The sequence below is a fragment of the Numenius arquata genome, chromosome Z (genome assembly GCF_964106895.1).
Source record: "Numenius arquata chromosome Z, bNumArq3.hap1.1, whole genome shotgun sequence".
Taxonomy (NCBI): domain Eukaryota; kingdom Metazoa; phylum Chordata; class Aves; order Charadriiformes; family Scolopacidae; genus Numenius; species Numenius arquata.
In genome coordinates, this window is record NC_133616.1 from 4,961,738 (window position 1) to 4,980,993 (window position 19,256).

Sequence of the window (19,256 nt, forward strand, 5' to 3'; positions counted from 1 at the left end):
TGGGGACTTAAGTTGACTCATGGTCTAAATCACATTCACTGACTTCTTCAAACTATGCAGCACCTCAGAAACAGAGGTGAGAAGGACTCAGGAGTCCTGAACCTGGGCTTGAGCCTCATTTATTATCGTTTTTACCTGCTGGTGGTTTCTTTGATCTCAGCAAGACTCTCTCCTGATTAGCAGTAGAGAAAGAGAATGTGGGTTAGCGCATCCTACTCTACCCACTCTTTAACATCAGAGTGGCTTCTATTAACCTTTTAGCAGTTTGTCCTTTTATGCAAGAACTTGAACAGCTGACTTGGCTAAACTTTTAATGGGTACGCTTCTAGTGTGGGAGGAAATGTTAAGCACTGCTTATTGTTACTTAGAATTACACACCCAAATGCCATAGCTCCATCCAGAGTTCCCAGGCATCTAGCTGCTTTGCTATCTACCACAGCACACTATATCACAAATAAGATCTTCCTTGCCGCCTGGAGTAATGTCATGATGCACTGTAGAGGCCAAAGAATGCTGGGTTTGCAAAATGCATGCGTTGCTTCAGATTGCAATGAATTCATTTAACAGAAGATCAGGCAACGACCATTAATTTCAGTGCAATAGATTTCTCTGCTTTTCTTATTTACTGAGATGTTGTCTCACCAGATCAAATCAATGAAATTACAACAGATCGCCCAGCATACTGACAACAGCCAATATCTTCTAGCATCTCAGAGAGGCATCCCTTTATCAAATGCCTCCAGTTTCTGTTCTGCCACATCTCTACCATTCAGTCTGTTCTACTGGAAATAGAAAAGTTAAAGTTTTCCACTTTACTTGGCTGAGTCAGTAGCTCTTTTGGGCAGTCATGCCCAGGCGCACGTATTGACTGCCCTGCTAGCCGTAAATTTGGCCCCACCATGCCAAAGGAGATGTGCTATTCTCCTTGGGTGCACTTCTGGTTGCCACGTGTGGGGCGTACACAGCTCCACCCTCAGCTGAGGTGGGAAACTTGTTCAAAGTGGTTTTGAGGTTTTGTTAAGAAGCAAAACAGGAAATCTGCATGAATCTGGAATTTAACAATTTTTTCTAACTTGTTGCTCTCCCCGAATCGCTTTTTTTTTTAAATAGAAAATAAATAAATATCAGAATGACAAATATTCTGCAACTGACCATGTCCCAGTTCTGGGATAAGTCCAAGGTTTTACTGGTGCAGACTAGACTTTAGGCAGCAAAGAGAACGTGGAGCAGTCCAAGAATTTTTTTTCTTTTCCTTTTTAAGCAAACCAAGCAACTCAAAGGCTGTGTCGACTTACTTAAGTGCTCTTTATGCCAACTAATCATAGCTGGCACAGAAAACAATGCTGACTATTGCTCCCTTCCCTGCCTACACTGGAGGCGAGGAAGGCCAAAGACACAGAGCTGAAACAGCTGCTCTGTGCCATCTGGAGAGACTGTATCCTCAGCCCAGCTGCCTGGGAGCAAAGGAAGCATCTCTGAGTTGCTTTGAAAAACCACTGAAAAGAACACCCAGCATATTAGTGGGGTCAGGAGCATCAGCACAAGCCTGCTTGTCCCAATGTGCTGGTCTCCCTACGCAGTACTGTTACCATTGATGAGGGCATCTTGTGCCCTTGTCTCTTTTTGTCACCAATCTTCCCTTTGGTAGCTGTGAAAAACATAAGAGGTAGTTTTGTAGCCTTAGTAATGTGAGCCCTCCCCAACCCTGAGAAAGCTATGGTGAAACCATCAAGTCATCTTGGGGAGAGTGCCAAGCAGCCCAGGAATGGGAAAGCCATCACTGCTGGCCTTGAAGTGGGACCTAGTGACAAAATACTCCATCACCAGAACTACACACTACTGAGCTTTGTGGTACATTGCTGATTCACATTCCATGACACTGCTGAGCAAACTTTACCTAGATGTTTCTACAACTCTGTTTCTAGTGCAATATAACACTGGGTTTGGGTCAGATTCTGTGATGAGATATGCTGTTATCATTCACAACCAACCGCACCAAGGCAAGTGACTTACGATAGATATAGTATAAATTGGCTGAGCTATATCTTGCAGTTGTGATCAGCCAGACAAGTTCTTCACGGTTTGCTCCTAGTTTATTTAAGCTGCCTGTGTGCTGCATAAGGCACCAGCAACACTTTTGCTGCTGCTCCAGCATCACTCTGACGTCAGCACTTTTATTTGATTTTCTGTCACTGTTCTCGCAGATTAAATTTCAACCAGTGACCCATGGCTTGATAGCTCATTAGCAAATCCCTCTGAGCCATCTAGTCTAGCCCTTACTTGACAGTTAACTCTGCATTGCACAGAGTCCTGAAGCCTCCTGAAATCAGCATCGCCCTGTGTGGAAGCTTGGTCAGACTCAGTGCTGCTGCAAAACCCTCTGGGGATCCATGTCCAGCTGCATGTTTTCAATGGCAAATCACTAATGATTCCTATTATGAGTACTTGGGTCTTATCAAGTCCTTAAGGTTGTGTAAAAACTCCTCCACGGACAGTCAAAGCTTTCCTTTCCCACCCCTCCCCTCAGCCCTTGATCTATAGGGGAATTACTCTGAGTTTTTCTCAGTGAAACCTTAAAACAGGCTGTTCTGGCTCCTGTTGTTGTTCAGCATCATTATTGCAATCAGGCAGAGTAAGACAGCTGGGATGATGCTCTTTCAGCTTTCTTTTGCTGTGATATATGAATACAAAACTCTCAGTAGGCAGCAGGAAAGGAGAAACTGCCTCAGATCATGCCCTGGAGGTCACAGACCCCAACTCTCACTTTTGCAGTCAGGTTGGATGGGACACAGGTTGCATTATGATCTCACTTACCAGAAGATATCCTGAGCTCAACTTGTCCTATGCCCAGCTTTGAGTTACACTGACTGGCAGGTTAATAGTGAAGATACAGCCATTGCTTTGTATTACTTCCTCTGTGCATCTGAGAAGATCTCTTGCCTTGTACCTAGATTATCAGTGTCTTCAAGCAAGAAATCATATTGTGTGCAGCCCAGAGCTATAGCACACACTTTTCCTTCTACATCTTCTTAAACTGCCACTTAAACAAGTATCCAGACTGCACACTGTCAAATTCTCAAAGCACCCTCTTCCTCCATGCTAAGAAAACCTCTACAAAAGCTGAACTGAGGCTGTTCTCCGAACCTGGCAGGTAGATCACAGCCACAAGGACTTAAGTGTATCCGTGCTAAAGCCATGGGTGGGACTTCCCAGCCCCATGCCCTCTTTTTGTCTTGACAGAAACTTTGCTCCAGAAGTCAACCTCACCAATTTCAATGGGGAGATGCTTGATTTACGCCGGGCTGAGACGAGAATCCGGCCGTGATTCTTTATTGCCTTTTAAAGCCAAGAGCCCAGCAGAAGCCAATTGTGTCTAAAGCAAAGCTGCTGCACACCCAATGCGGAATCTGCAGAACTCCATAAACCAGCAGTGGTCTAAATAAAAACTTCAAACAAGACATTCTGGCATTGGCCAGAAAAAGCGAAGATAAATAGCTGGGAGCCGCCAAGTTGCAAAGGAAGAACCGCTTGACTGTTGGACAGAGAGCAAAGTAAGAGGCAGAAATTAGGCAGGGTGCTGGGAGGCTTGTAACACTCCCAAAAAGCAAAGGGGTCATAGCATTTAATTTGATTAATTCATCGCTGGTCCAGAAGACTTTGTACTGAGCCTCAGGCAGTGTAATAAACATACAATCATTAAGAGAGGAAATAAAAGATTAGTTGGGTGGTAAATACTCCAGCTCCCTCTTCCACTCCAGCTTCTCTCGTTTCTTCTCTCCTTGGTCAGTGAAAACATTGGAAGCAACACAGTAAGCAAGCGCTAGCTTTAAAACAACAATGACAACAAAACTCACTGTATTTCAAATGCTTTGGTCAAAACACTTTCAAGGAAAGCTTTGACTTGTTTCCCCCATCGTTTTTGTTTTCCCTCAACAGTCCATTCCTCTAGGAAATGCTGTGGGCAGAATGGAGCAACATCATCCTAGCTTGGCCTCCTCTCCCCAGGACTGGCAGAAGACTTAGTGGACAAGAAGAAGGACGTTTATCCTAATGGGGCCGGGTAGTGCTTTTGGAGGTCATTTCAGTAGTTTTGGTTATACTCCTAAGCATCCAGGGGCCCAAACAGCTGTTTTGGTGAATGTACTTGTATTTACAAATAGTGGTATTTTGTAAAGCTCGGATGCTTACTTTTATGGGCCAGATGGTACAAACACCACGTATCTGTACAGTGCCTGTCCCTCACCACAAGACACAGGGGGAGGGCACAACCCCCCACTGGCATTGGGGCTGGAAAACTTTTGCAGCTGCTTGAAGCTGTGTAGGAGCCTGGGGTGTCCAAGGAAACCACAGCACAGCCAGAGCTGGGAGGGTGACTCATACTCCATACATCCTCAGCGAGTGAAGTTTACATCTGGCTCTTCTTCCATTCACTTCAAGCACTGCCCACTGCTCCCACACTGCACTCGCTGGGCATCGCTGTGTATCAGACCTCACTGTGGCTCCGTACAGCAGGAAATTGGTTTCAGCCCCTTTTCCCAGACACACACTGAGGTTTACTGCAATTCAGACACTTTTCTGCAGTCAATTGAGAAAACTATGATCATAGAGTCATAGAATGGTTTAGGTTGGAAGGAATCTTAAAGATCATCTAGTTCCAACCCCCTGCCATGGGCAGTGACACCTCCCACTAGACCAGGTTGCTCAAAGCCCCATCCGGCCTGGCCTTGAACCCCTCCAGGGATGGGGCAGCCACAGCTTCTCTGGGCACCCTGGGCCAGGGTGTCACCACCCTCATAGTGTAAAAACTTCTTCCTGGTATCTAATCTAAATCTCCACTCTTTCAGTCTGAAGCTATTACCCCTCATCCTATCACTACAAGTCCTTGTAAAACGTCCCTCTCCAGCTTTCCTGTAGGCCCCTTTCAAATACTGGAAAGCTGCTATAAGGCCTCCCTGGAGCCTTCTCCAGGCTGAACAACTCCAACTCTCTCAGTCTGTCCTCATAGGAGAGGTGTTCCAGCCCTCTGAGCATCTTTGTGACCATCCTCTGGACTCACTCCAACAAGTCCACATCCTTCTTGTACTGAGGACTCCGAAACTGGATGCATGATATGAAAGTTGGGTCACATCAGCCTACCTCTGTATCTGTGCACAAACTGCCATATGACACTCAAGTACTGTTAACTCAAAAGCCACTACTGAAGAAAGCAAGATTTCTTATATGTGTGTGTGAGAATGTGTGTGTGGTATCTGATGAACTTTGTTCATCACCTGAGTGTTACTTCTCCTCCAGTGTTCCAGTATGTAAAGGTGCATCCACGAGCATATATGCAAGACCCAGGCAGTATAGACATTCTTATCGTGTCTCTAAGCTGGTCAGATGGGAAAACATTCATCAAATATAGTGTTGGAACCCTGTTTCCCCTAATATTGAAATAATGTGTTCACTGCAGAATAATGAATCATCTCGCTGATTCTGCAGTCATAAATATATATGTCTATATATATTTGTGGAAAGTCTTATTATAAAAAAATTAGCAAAATTTGATTAATCAAGGTAGTTGGGTAACCCTATTTGTCTGTGTCTTCCATATACATTCAGAAGAACAAATAACGTCTACCCACTACTGAAATACAGTTCCTTTCTTTGCATAAAACTGTGGCTGATTAAGGCTTCATGATAATAGTCTAGAACTGCATATGCTGTTTCTTAAAAAAAAACCAAACAACACCCCCCCTCAAACTAAAACAAAACTCATGGTGGCTTTGCCAATATTTCACCATGTTTAGTTTTGCTCATAGCAAGCCCTGTTTTAAATCACACTAATGCATTTGACTTTTGTGAGAGGAAGAACCAGAGATTTATTCGGTGCTGTGTGGCAATGGACCATTCCAGCAGGAAACTGAGCTGTGGAGGGGAGTTTTGTCCGGGAAGAAATCTCATCTGGATAAATGACACTCCTCAGCTGAACGTGGTTACTTATATGTGTGTTTGCACTGACATCAGATGAATGCTGTTCATTCATTTAATTGTCATTTCTCCTCCCTTCCTCCAGGATTCCTCCAGCTTTCCCTTTGGAAGGCTTAATCACCCAATGTAAGGCTTTTTAACAGGAACAAGGGCATTATAAGATAAAGATAAAGTCTAAGATAAAAGCATTATAAAGGAACTTCAAATAAATACAACATTCAGTTGTGGACTTAATAAGCATGGTTCATATATATGTATGCATGTCACAGCCCCTCTTCTCCCCTCCAGTCACAGGGCCAGACACTACCCACTGTGGGATGCCCATCCTCCATCTAAAGCCAATGCTGATTATTTCAGAGTTAAACTAGCACCGTACAGACTGGTTGAGGAGGAAAGGTCAAATCAGAAGAAATTCAGCTTGTAGCACTGCTGGACGTTGAGGGGGAAGGGCATAGTGGGGGGGGGGCTTGTAGGTAAGTTAAGTATTAATTTGTAAAACATGTTTGTCATGCTAACTATTCAGCACTCGGAGACTGATGATTACTGCCTTCCTAATAGCTGCATATGATTAACTTTATATTCCTGTAAATTTACTGTGCATGGTGTCTGTGCTATATCTGATGAAACCCATGTTCTTCTTAGCTGATCTTTGAGCCATAATACCCAATATGCAAGCAAAGCAATCTTTGCTTGTATAATCATCAGTTTGAAAAAAAAGTGGCAGAAATATTGTGAGCATGAAGTAGCATCGAGCTTGTTTAGTTCCACTACAAAGAAAAGTCCTGCATATAGTGACTTATAACCTCTGCTTCACCACCAGCTACATCCTGGCCTGCAATGATTATAACTAGTACATAATTAGACAGGTTATACACACAAATAGCCATCATATCTATGCACCTTAAAATGCTAAATGTGCTTTTTCTCATTTGCCCACCTAAGGAAATATGGAAGAAGCAATCTTTCCTGCTTTTCTCCACGGCACAAGCTATGGCATTGAGACTGCTCATCAGCAATGCAAGTCTCTTCTTCCACATCACTTCCGAAAGCGAAGCAGGCAGCCACAAGACAAGGAGATGTGGAGTTTGCTATGAGGACCTCTTTAAAACACAGCTCTGCTCTCAGTCTAGCCAGCCCAGCTGTGACACCAATCTGTGGCCTCTCTCTGGGTCCCTCACCTGGGGCTTTAGTAACTACTGGAGAGCAGATGAAAGGATCAGCCATCCAGCTGTGCACTATGCCTCAGGTCACAGAGTGCCAGAGGAGCCCCAAGAACATTTTGTCAATGCATGAGGTGTACCTCTGGCTGTGGAGAGTGGGAAGAGGGGCTCAACGGACTCAGTGCTTGGTGCACACAACTTGAACGTTCAGCTTAAGGTGTGCCCAAGTGAGACTGCGACTGTGGCAAGGCAGGATCTGAAGCACCTTCTGCTGTATACTTGCCTATAGGCCAGACTAGTGCCACCGGACTAGTCTTCTGCATCAGCCAAACAGGAAAGCGGAGTTTAATTAGTTTTGATTAATTAGTCTTTCTAAATGCAGGAAGGTTAAGTCACCACAAGGCATCTTACAAAAAAAACAATTGCAGAAAAATGTAGCAGGAAAAAACAGGTCATGGGGAAAGGATGGGAAGGACAGTGGGAAGAGTTATTAATTAGTGTTTATGGAAAGGACTCCAGTTTCTCCAGAGCAATGGTGGAGAAACAGGCAGTGCACTGGGAGAATAGCCATATGAATTAACACTGTACATTTAACCCCAAGAGGTCTCAAGAGGTGTAAAATGAGCCAAAGCTCACAAGGTTCCCACTAATGAATGGCCAGTGACAGTCCAAGCTGGTGCTCCACAAGATTCAATGTGTGCTGTGGCCAGCCGAGGTGGCTGGTAGCACTCCCTACATGGGCCCTTCACCATGGTAGAGATTGCTTGTGCCAGGACTGAAACCTGCTCCTCCAGAAAGTAAGAGATACAGCTCTTCCCTTCACATCTACTTTCACAGAATCGTCATGGTCGGAAAGGACCTCTGAGATTAACGAGTCCAACCATACACACACAAAAAAACCTTACAATCTTGGCCACTAGCGCATGCTGCTAGAGCATGCCCTGAAGTGCACATCTACACGTTTCTTAAATACCTCCAGGGATGGTGACTCCACCACCTCCCTGGGCAGGCTGTCCCAGGGCCTGACCACCCTCTCAGTAAAGTAATTCTTCCTAATATCTAATCTAAACCTCCCCTGCCACAACTTCAGAACATTTCCTCTGGTCCTGTCATTATTCCCTTGGGAGAAGAGTCCAACACCCACCTCTCTACAACCTCCTTTCAGGTAGTTGTAGAGGGCAATGAGGTCCCCCCTCAGCCTCCTCTCCTCCAAACTAAACATGCCCAATTCCCTCAGCCTCTCCTCATATGACTTGTTCTCTAGACCCCTCACCAGCTTGGTGGCTCTCCTCTGGACACGCTCCAGCACTTCAATGTCCTTCCTGTAGTGAGGGGCCCAGAACTGAACACAGTACTCCAGGTGAGGCCTCATCAGAGACGAGTACAGAGGTACCATCACTGCCCTACTCCTGCTGGCCACGCTGTTCCTGGTACAGGCCAGGATGCTGTTGGCCGCCTTGGCCACCTGGGCACACTGCTGGCTCAGGGTTAGGTTTTAAGATTTTAGATTTTTTCTAGATTTTAAGATCATACATAGGCTTTAAGGTTATATATCAGGACTGTTTTCCGTAGTGGTCATGTGCATGACCGCTCCATAGCACCAGGTAACACTGGTCTTTTCAGAAATGGCTAAGTGCTGTTACAACACAGATAACAATAGTAAAAATAACAACAATACAATGGCACCTGCACCAGCATACTACACTGAAATGAACTGCAGTCCCTGAATGGCAAAGAGCAGTAAATGAGTCTCTGCATCACTCTTATCACAGATATCTCTACCGAGTGTGGGTGGTTTTTGCTCTATATTTCATCTTCAGCAACATACAATGAAGTTGCAAATGGCATTATTGAGCATGCCAAAATGCCCATACAGTAAAGATAACACTGAAATTGTGATATAAATCTATTTTCAACTTTCATCTGAATATTCAGGATGTCTCCTCTTATCTGTGCTCTATATTATTTTTATATTGCGAAAGATGATAAATACTGAATGGCAAGAGCAATCAGGCTATGGAAATTGCCTCCTGGGAGAGAGCTATATGTTCTCATAGGTATTTTTTTTTTTTTTCTCTTACCTTTTATTTTTATGATTAGTCAATCACTGTTTAGCCACCTCAGGGAAATGTAAGGTGAATTAGCAGAAAGAAGGTCAAGGTTATCACGGAAAAGTTTAATCCCTCCTCAGTGGGAACCATTTAATAGTTATGGCTAGACTCAAGTATGGACCTCTGTTGGGAATGCCAGTGAAGGTCAAAGGCAGAGAGGAAAAAAAGCTGCACTGAGATCTTAGACAGTCGTAAGCAGACAGATGTTCCTTGGCTTTAATGAGCAGTCTTGGCTCCAGGCCTTTCTTGGCAGAGCTCTTTAGTTTTAGTATTTTTCCTTGTGGTGCAAGGTATGGCTCTGGTTAGTTGGCTCTGCTTAGCTAACTGCTGATGATTTTTCCATCTAAATAATAGTTTGACAATGAAGAAACCAGTTTATAATCTGTGACTTGATGGATTAGGTAATGGGGAATGATGTGCAGTTGTATTCATCAAAAGTAAAAATAAATAAAATTAATAATTTTAGTTTAAACGAGAACCAGTTTAAAAAGTTTAAACAGCGAATCTGACGGAGCTCCTACTGCAAGCTCTACCACTCCATCTTACATGTTTGTCATCATGGACAATAATGTGAACAAAAGTAACACAAAATGGAGTTTTTCTTTACAAATTCTATTTACAAATCAGCTTGGTGGGAATCATGCTCCTCCTTTGGAAATTCATTTGAGTTCAGCAGTGCTGAGAATTTTCACTTGACAATTTGCTATGCCTAAGTGAAATACATTAAATTGGAAAGTACAGGTTTAGCAAACATCTTCTGTTCAGAAAGAAAAAAGTCTACAAATCCAACTGTTATCAAACTGCGAAATCATTAACTTCCACTGAAAAAAATGAGAAATAGGCTTGTTAAAAATTTTGAAGACTTTTAACCCTTGTCTGCTAGGACACAACTTCCTTAGTGCAATAGCCACCACTAGTGACTGAACTTAGTCCCTTTTCCAATATTTCTGGGTGTTGCAATTGGTCTGATATAATACAATATCATGAATGGGAATGATTTTGTGGTATCAGTTCTCATTTTAGACTGCAATGAAAAATTGCGATAGACCAGATCCTGGTCTCAGTGAAGGAAATGAAATGTCTAGGTGGCTTAAGCATGAGCAGTCTTTGGATCTCAATCAGTTACAGGTCAATAAAAAACTTAAGAGCCTTACATTGGCAGGTTATACAAATTCTCCATTCCCTCTGTGTTCTCAGCTGATTCTCTTTTCATTTTGGATGCTATGAATTGCGTTTCTTTGAAGCTCTTTTTTAGCACATCAGAACCTCATCCACCACTGGTTGGTTCAGTAAAGCTCACCCTTTTCCAGAACCAAGTGTGAAGTCTGCTTTGTGATACATATCTGATGGTGCAGGAGCTCTGGGCTTGTTCCCAAGCTAATTTCATTTATATTGCAGCAAAACACCTGCCTCTGTGTCATCATGAAAGCAGCTCCCTATTGTAAAGTACAATTCAGTCTCTCAGACAAGATTCAGATTCCTTTTCTACCCCCCACCTCTGCAGGAGAGGAACAGATGTCCTTAGCAGCTGAAAGGACCTTCCTGCCTCCTCATCTACCCAGCTTATATTTCCAAGTCATGAGTCTTAGAACTCTTCATAGTCAATCGGCTAGGGTTTATTGTTTCCATGACACCAGTTCCTTCCCACAACCACTCAATGCTCAGGATAATTACTCTACATGACACCTGCTGACTGGAAGTGACAGATTTACACTAGGACTGTACCCAGGGTCTCCATATATTCAGCCCAGCTATCACCGTGATGGGTCCCTCTGGATCAGCAGTACACCACACCAGTCATGGGACACTGACCCAGCTCCACAACTTCCCACGCATCTGGTCCATCCCATCAACAGATGGCTTTTGTAGGCTTTGTGGGCCAGAACAGAGACTCTCTGCTTAGTATTGCGGTTGTGCTCCCAAAGGCTAGGCAAACAGTACCACCCTGCAACATTAGACACCGATAAGAGGGATGCCTATCTTGCCAACAGGTATTACAATTGCTGCTGTTGCGGAATCCAATGGTGGTATTTTTGGAGGAAGTGTAACAAGCTATGAGAGATAGGCAGAGGTAGGACAAATATTTATTAAAAATGCTGTGTAACAACTCAAAGACCTTTAAAGATTTTGGCTTAGTGTGTGGCCAACTTTCTTGACAATCTCCCCAGAGTTTGGACAGAATGGGAGTCAATTACAAAAAGCCAGAGAAGTTATTGACTCATATTTGCTGTAAATGGCAAGACCCTCTTTGCTCAGCATTAAAATTTAAATGCAGTAAGGTAAAATAGAATAAAGCAGAGCTTACCTGAAGAGACTGAAGAATCGTAAGTACTTCTGTCCTTCCTATTTGTCCTGAAGGGCTGAATGTCCTTTTCCCTGTAAGTTCCAAACCCTTCAAAGCTTCTTCTTTTATTCCCACTTGCATCATCCCGCTTCTCACTTGAGGAATTAATTTCACCAAACACGTCCAGGGACTCTGACCTTCCATTACTCTCAGTATTACCAGAGTATCTCTTTGTGCAAGAGTCAATGGGATCGTTGCTTGAGTCACTTTTATCTTTACTCTGTGTCCACTGCTGGGCATCAGAAAGTGATAATGTAGACAGCGTATCCACTTCAAAGTTACTCTTTGAGCCTTTGTGTCCGGTTTCACAATGCTGGTGCTTCTGTTTCTCCTTATGCTTGCTTTTCTCACTGAGCAAGGAGAGGTCTTTATCTGAGCTGCTTAGCCTTTCATTGATCACATGGCTGGAGAAGCCAGTGGACTTGCTAGCAAAGAGACCGCTCAGATCTTCATGTGTCCCCAGTATCCGCTCATCCTTATGCTTGTGCTTATGTTTGTGTTTCCTTTTGTGAAGTCGGCCACTTGAAAGGCTTGTTCCTCCAACCTTTGGAGGTGCCAAAGAGGACTGCATGTCTCCAAGGCCCATTCCCACAGGTGTTTGTAGGTGCACTCCGTGTTTCGCTTTATGCTTGGCAGTGGTGGACATCTTCATATGAGAGCTTGCATGGAATTGGGGTGGGGGCACGGTAGGTCTCATAAATGGGGAAGCCGCTCCGAGCGTGTGAGACAGGTACAAAGGAGCTGGATACTGACCATAGTAACCAAGATTCATCATAGGCATTGATGTGTAAGGCATTCCATAGGGTGCATAGTAACTCCCACTGGGAATAGGGTAACCGAACCCTTGTAAAAAAGGCACCTTTGTCATGGTGTCATTGGTTTTGGCAGGTCTACCACGCTTCTTCTTAGACTTCATGTCAGAGGTCCTGCGAAGATAGAGCAATGGGTCATACTGGATATATGGCACAGGGTAGTAGTGATCAAAATTAATCCTGAAGATGCTGGGATATGGATTTTCATGATAAAATGTGTAACTTCTATGGGAAATCCTGAACACTTGAAACTTATTGATGAGTTCCTCAAGGTCTGCCAGAAACTGGAGGTCATCTCTGTTCTGCAGGCTTTTCCTTTTCCTCTTGTGCTTTGGCTTTTTAATACTCTCATGAGAGAGAAAATTATCCACAATGAGATGTTTCTGCCGGTGACCATGCCTATTCTTTGTGCTGGTGTCAGATGGGATAGCCTCTGGGTTGTCCAGGGTGCAGAAATCAAAAGAGTATCTCCGGCGGGATTCTGAGCTTTTCTCGGCTTGGTCAGAAGTGCTGTTATTGTCTGTACCTATCCCACTGTCACTCGGTATGGTTTCCTCACTGTGAGACTCGCTCACCGGTGACAGTGTGACTTCTTTCAGAGAACCTATTTCACAGAGGTGGGAAGGTGAATTAGCCATTAATCTGGGTGGAGACAGCTTCCAGGTTCCACTGTGCATTCCTTTCTGGGTTTTTGTAGGAAGAGCACTGATAGGTTGAAGATTTGGCATAGTTTTTAACTCTGAAAAATTTGTTTCAGTGCTTGCAGGGCTAAGGTTGCCATTAGTCCCCACTAACTGTGTCGAAAGCGGATGAATAGCTGCTGGTGACGATGCCACAAGTGACTGCAGGTTGGAAGGCACTGTTGGGTTTTCTGGCTGGCTGGAAACAGGCCTTGAGTGCTTGATGGCTGTCTTAGGTTCTTCTGGCTGAGGCTGCAGTTCTGCTCTTGGCTTCCTGCCCCGTTTTTTACCAATGTAGATCGTCCCCCTTTTGCTGACATTGATCTGCTTCCCTAGTCTGGCATCAATGGTGGTTGGCCCAGCACTAGAAGGTGGCTGGACTTTTGCTTTCAGAGCTATGCTGCTGGAGCAGGAGGACAAGATCTGATTGAGAATATTCTTCCTCTTGAGGGTCTTCATTTTATTAATGGTCTTGATGGTCTTCTTATCCAAGACCCCAAGCTTCCCGACCTTTTTGTGAAACTTGAGTTCACTGATAGACTTGTCCTCTCCCGGGACCATCTGGGCCAATTTGGCCAGATTCCGTCTCCTCTTCCTTTTCTTTGTTCCTGGAAATTCACGATTGATTGGACTCACTGGGCTGGTGGAGGTTCCCTCATGAATCGTTTCAACAGTGAGCAAAGGCTGCTTCTTTGGTCGTCCTCTTTTTTTCTTGATGGGTGTGATCACAGTAAGACTGTCTGTATTGGTATACAGAGGGCTGGATGGTGTGATCGGATAGGCTGAAGGAGGCTCTACCATCAGCTTCTCAGATGTTGTCATGGAGGTCTCCCGAAGGATAGATTTAGGTTTGCTGCAGGTCCATCGTCGCTTGGCTGCAAGTTTAGGGTGCTGGACCTCAGATAATTTGCCAGCTGTGGGAAGATCGGTGGGCAGGAGAGTGGAAGTCACAGCAACAGATTTTCTGAGTCTGGTAGCACTGTTGGGGGAACCTTTGTCAGTGAGCATAGCGCTGTCGATAGTTACTAAGGGGGGCTCATTTTCAATCACTTTTCCTGGCTTCGTGGCTCGAAGATCTTTTTTACCACCCTCTGGTTGAGAGCTAGTCCTGTTTGCTACTTCACTGCTCATAGCAAGTACAGAAGGCAGGTTTTTCTCCTGGATAGTTTTCTCTATGGAAGATTTTGTGGATTGCCTCTTTTTCCTTTTGTGACCAGATGGATCTGTTGTCGGAGACTTTATTGGGATAGTAATTCGTACGTGACTGGTGTCACTTTCACAGCTGCTAGCAGAAGTGGGATTCTGCTTTGAGGGTGACGTATCCAACACACTGTCCATCGAGTAAGACTCCTTTTTCCCTTCCATGCTATCATGAGATTTGCTGTCAAATGCTTTCTGAGCACTCTTCACCCATTCAATGTCTGCAGTTTGGATGGTTTGACTTATCAAGTCCTTTTTGCTGGACTTCTTCTTCGTACTCCCGGCTGGCTGATCAAGGGCCTCCAGCTGCACACCTCCCTCTTGATCACCGAGGGACAAAAGTCCATTGCACTCAGAGACGCTGCTTGGCTGGGCAGCTGCACTGATGTTGTTGGGTGATGGGACTGCACTGCAAATGGCAAGCTCTTTACTACTGGCCGACAGCTGTCCCCATGTGTTGCTGGAGCAGGACTTCTTTGCTTGGGATTTACTGAAGGAAACTCCTGGCTCCGGAGCGGGGACTTTGGTGGCACTAACTGATTCTCGACTGGGTTCTGTGTTGATGAAGCAACTTTGAGAAGTGGATCCAGTATCAGAGCTCGCTGACCAGTCAAGGTGGTGCTGGTTGCTACTTTTCTGCTGGTGCTTTGATTTTAAGGTGTCACCGGTGAAGTCTTGTTGGAGGCCCGGATCATAGTGCAGACCAGAATGTTTTTGTGGCCTGTCATAAACCTGGAAGGTAGAAGAAAATAAAAATTAAAAAAAATTAGTTTACCAGTCCATTCATAACCCCTTGTTGGAGCTCTTTATTCGTACAGTGAATGACAACTCGTCTTAACCATTGTCCTTGTAAGGGTTAGAAGCCTTTATAAAGTCGTCTTATACTTCAGCCAAATTTGCATTTAGATTCATGCACTGTAAACAAGTTTTGTTTTGTTTTCCCACTCTAAAAACAATGGAAATATTTCTATAAATGCTAAATTGCTAAGGAAACATATTCTATTGATTTTTAATTTAAAACACAAGTGAAATATTCCCTTTCAATGGATGAATGGTGTAACTCAGCCTCCTGGTGAGAATCCATTTTTCCTAAAAAATAATCCCTCACAGAACTTGATGCTCAACAACAGTGATTAAGCTTATTGTTGTAAACAAGAAAAATACAAAATTATCTTGGAAGTTGTAACAAACCAGAGGAAAACCCATGGGTCCATTTCCCTATGAAGCCAGAATCTGCAAAGATTTACTTGTTTAAATTTCCACATAGAAATCATCCCCACAAACTTAGTGCTTAAAATCATATGCATAGCATCAAGTATGTGAGGCACACTTGGCAGGTTCAAGATTTGCATTACTCCCTTTCCATTTTAATAATCTGCTATTTGCAATGTTGGTAAGAGATATTTTCAATATGATTTCTAATCTGACAGCAGCTCTTCAAGCCGCAGAGGTGAGAGTGAGGGCAAAATTATGCTGAAGACTGATACAAAGCAAAATAAAGTCTACTACTTTTTTTCTTGGCGGGCCTCCTTCAGCTAAAGAAATTATGTTTGTTACAGCTGGAACCTTATGAAACGTCTCTTAAAACAACAACAACAAAGTTTTGTTTTTTTTTAACTTTCATTAACTGACCTCTTCTATCCATTTGTTTTCTCCAGTTACATTTAGGAACTTTTTTTGTAAAACTCTGGATCAAACTGCAACTGATGCTGTACACCTAGTACCGCAAACAACTGCTCTTAGCAAACTGTAATGACACCGTTCTGAATGCCAAATAAATGATGAGAGACTTAAAATAAATGTGTAACCAAGGAAAGAACAATAGAAAACAACTGCAAAGTGTCTCATGTTTCTGCAAACACCCTGTTACAATTAAGTTTCTATCAGCAGCATTACGTTAGATCCCTTGTCAGGGTGGTTGCAACAGAGGTTTTGGGGCAAGGAGACTGTCAGCATAAGAGGGTTTTGAGCTGGGAAATGAGATGTCCCCAGTTCTGAGCAACTTTAGAGGGATTTGAGAGGTGCTAAACACCCCCAAGCCCATGGTGCATTATTTAGTGACCAGGAAACATACAAGTTATTGGCCAATTGATATTGAGATACGCTTCATGTGTATATGAAACTAGGCTTGTGGCTTTTCTGGAACAGGCAGTAACAGTGAAGCTGTTCTGGTCCATCATCTGAGGAGCAATAAGGGACTCTTAAATCCTGTGGATAGTTCAGCTGTCATGCACATGGACCAGCCATGCTCAGGGAAAGCAGAGATTTCCAGGAATTGTGGAGTGAGAAAATGAAAGCATGCAGCTGCGGTGGAACTGCAGATGTCGCGGGCGAGCGACACCCGGTTTCTTCAGCCTGAGAAAAGAGCCGAAAGCATAAACAGCCCTCAGGGATTGAATCAGATCATCCTCATCCTCGTCCTCCTCCTCCTCCTCCTTTCAGCGGCCTCCCACGCGCCAGCCGCACAGTGCGCAGCAGCCACGTCCCACACTGCTGGTGCCCTCCTTCGGCAAATGGAGCCCACCCACATCCACATCCTTGGGATGAGGCCAAAGGAGGGGTACAAAGGAAATTAGTGGCACTGAAGTTTAATAGTTTGATTTTTTAATTATTTTTTTTTTTTAAGTGACAACAAAGCTCCCGAGTTTCATTTTACCTCGGTGATTTGGGGCTTCTCCTGCCCCCCAGGCCAACAGGCCAGATCTAGTCAACTGGGCATGAGGAGGTGTGTGGGAGATGGCCACTGCCTGGTGAGATCCCAGTGAGCTGGAGTGCCCTCCACTCCCATGAAATAAGGTATCATGATTTGTGACTTGGAAAAGCCCTAGAAATGATAGTCTGAGGCCTCCCTTGGCCCCCAGGACCAGCACCAAGGCATGGCCAGGCTGCTTCTGCACAGATCCTGGCCTTATGATTGCAATCAAAGTAATTCCTGACACCCACTTTATTTCCGAAATGCGGAGCTGTGAAACTAAATGACCTGAAAGTTTTCATTTGAAAGAAAAAAAGTTTAAAAAAAAATGGACGGTTACAGTAGTGAGTGAAAACATCACACACTGACAACACTCTGGTCCCTCCAAGTCTACTGCAAACAGAAAGATCTCTGGTTTAAAAGCAGCAATAATCTATATTTTAAGGCAGTTAGTAAAGGCTCAGAACTGAGAGGCCAGCTATATATCAGCAATGAATGCTGATATATCGTTTGGCTCCTCCAGCCTCATTTCCTCGGCCTGCACATTATAAAATGATGATGCAACTTCCAACATGTCCCTAATGATAGCCTTGTCATTACTCCAGCACCGCAGGCCACCACAACATCTATCTTACAATTCATGAGAAAGATATGCCTATGTCATCAGAGGTGCCAACTCCGGAGGCATTTAATCATGTAGATAAGCACTCTGATTTCCATAGGCCTTCAAAAAATGACCAGTCTGCAAGATCAAGGGACTCCATTTCCTAAGCGGAATGTCAAAACTATATATCTGCCCAAGCACATAACAGTCCACTGGGTTTCCTCATGCAACTTCTTCCACGATAACACTTACTATTTGATCTCCCTTGCCAGATACGTCCATATCACCCCAAAATAATTCTTCTGTGGCACGATGACCAGAGATCATTTGGCTGCATTAGGTTGAGTTTCACTGGCTGCAATGGATACGTGGGGACTGTTTATTTAAAAGTGCTGGTAAACCAGTTGAAAGTAATGCAGCCAAGTGTATTTTATTCCCCATGTATCCATCTGTGTTGCTGCCTAATATTCAGGCTTCAATTTTCCTTGCTGGCCGAGCACCACCCTAAGGAGCCAACAAGCCCCAGCTCAGTTAACCTAACCCTCTGCTGAGCTAGCAGAGGACACCAGAGCTGTCAGTAGGGTGAAGGCCAACAAAGTTCTTCAGAAACCTGTATCTTGACGCATTTTACAGAAATTCATGACTTTATTCATCAGTAAGTGTGCAACATAAGAAAATAAGAAGGACATGGACCTCTTGGAGTGAGTCCAGGAGGGCCACAAAGATGATCAGGGGGCTGGAGCACCTCTCCTATGATGACAGGCTGAAAGAATTCGGTTTGTTCAGCCTGGAGAAGAGAAGGTTCCAGGGATACTTTATAGCAACCTTCCAGTACTTAAAGGGAGCCTACAGGAAAGATGGAAGGGACTCTTTATGAGGGAGTGGAGCGACAGGATGAGGGGGAATGGTTTTAAATTGAAAGAGGAGAGATTTAGATGAAATCTCAGGAAGAAACTCTTTACTGTGAGGGTGGTGAGACATTGGCCCAGGTTGCCCAGAGAAGCTGTGGCTGCCCCATTCCTGGAGGGGTTCAAGGCCAGGCTGGATGGGGCTTCGAGCAGCCTGGTCTGGTGGGGGGTGTCCCTGCCTGTGGCAGGGGGCTGGAACTGGAAGATCATTAGGCTCCCTTCCAACCCCAACACTCTATGATTCTATGATTCTGTGAATGTACTGCAGCTCCAAGATATTGGGAAGAGGCCGTTGACTGGAATAGATTTCCTATGGCAACACGGATGGGACCAGCATCAACAATGGTGTGCTTTTTAATGAGAACAGAAAGATTTACTCTTATTTACTTTTTGGTTTATGAGACCCTAAAAATACTTCAACCTTCAGTTCCTGCCCCTATTTGTAGTTTGTCCTTTCATTAAATGGGATTTTCTTCAGCAGCTAGCAATTCTGTACTGGGAGTCAGCTCCTTCTTCTTTGCTGAAAGCAGAGGCATTCCTTAGCCCATGCAATTTTATCACATCTTACCAGACTTTGTCAATATTTCTCTTGATATTCAGTTTACTGGACGTGCTTAGTGGCTAGTAATGCCATCTTTCCTTTAAAGAAAATAAAATACACACAAACAAGCTAATAGTTTTCATGGCTGCAAAGAAGCTTGAGCAACATGATCCAGTACATGCTGAACCTTAGATTAAAAAAAAATATATATTTAGATCCTCTTTTTAGTATTGT

At 44.1% G+C, this 19,256-nt stretch overlaps 1 protein-coding gene across 1 annotated transcript in view; it reads right to left on the bottom strand.

The window, feature by feature from the left end:
• The window catches only part of SETBP1 (SET binding protein 1), a 267,084-nt gene that overhangs the window by 66,059 nt on the left and 181,769 nt on the right, over positions 1-19,256 (bottom strand). The window contains exon 5 of the mRNA XM_074166835.1: positions 11,547-15,009. Within this exon, the coding sequence (XP_074022936.1) occupies positions 11,547-15,009 (3,463 nt within the window). The remainder of the gene's footprint in view (positions 1-11,546; positions 15,010-19,256) is intronic.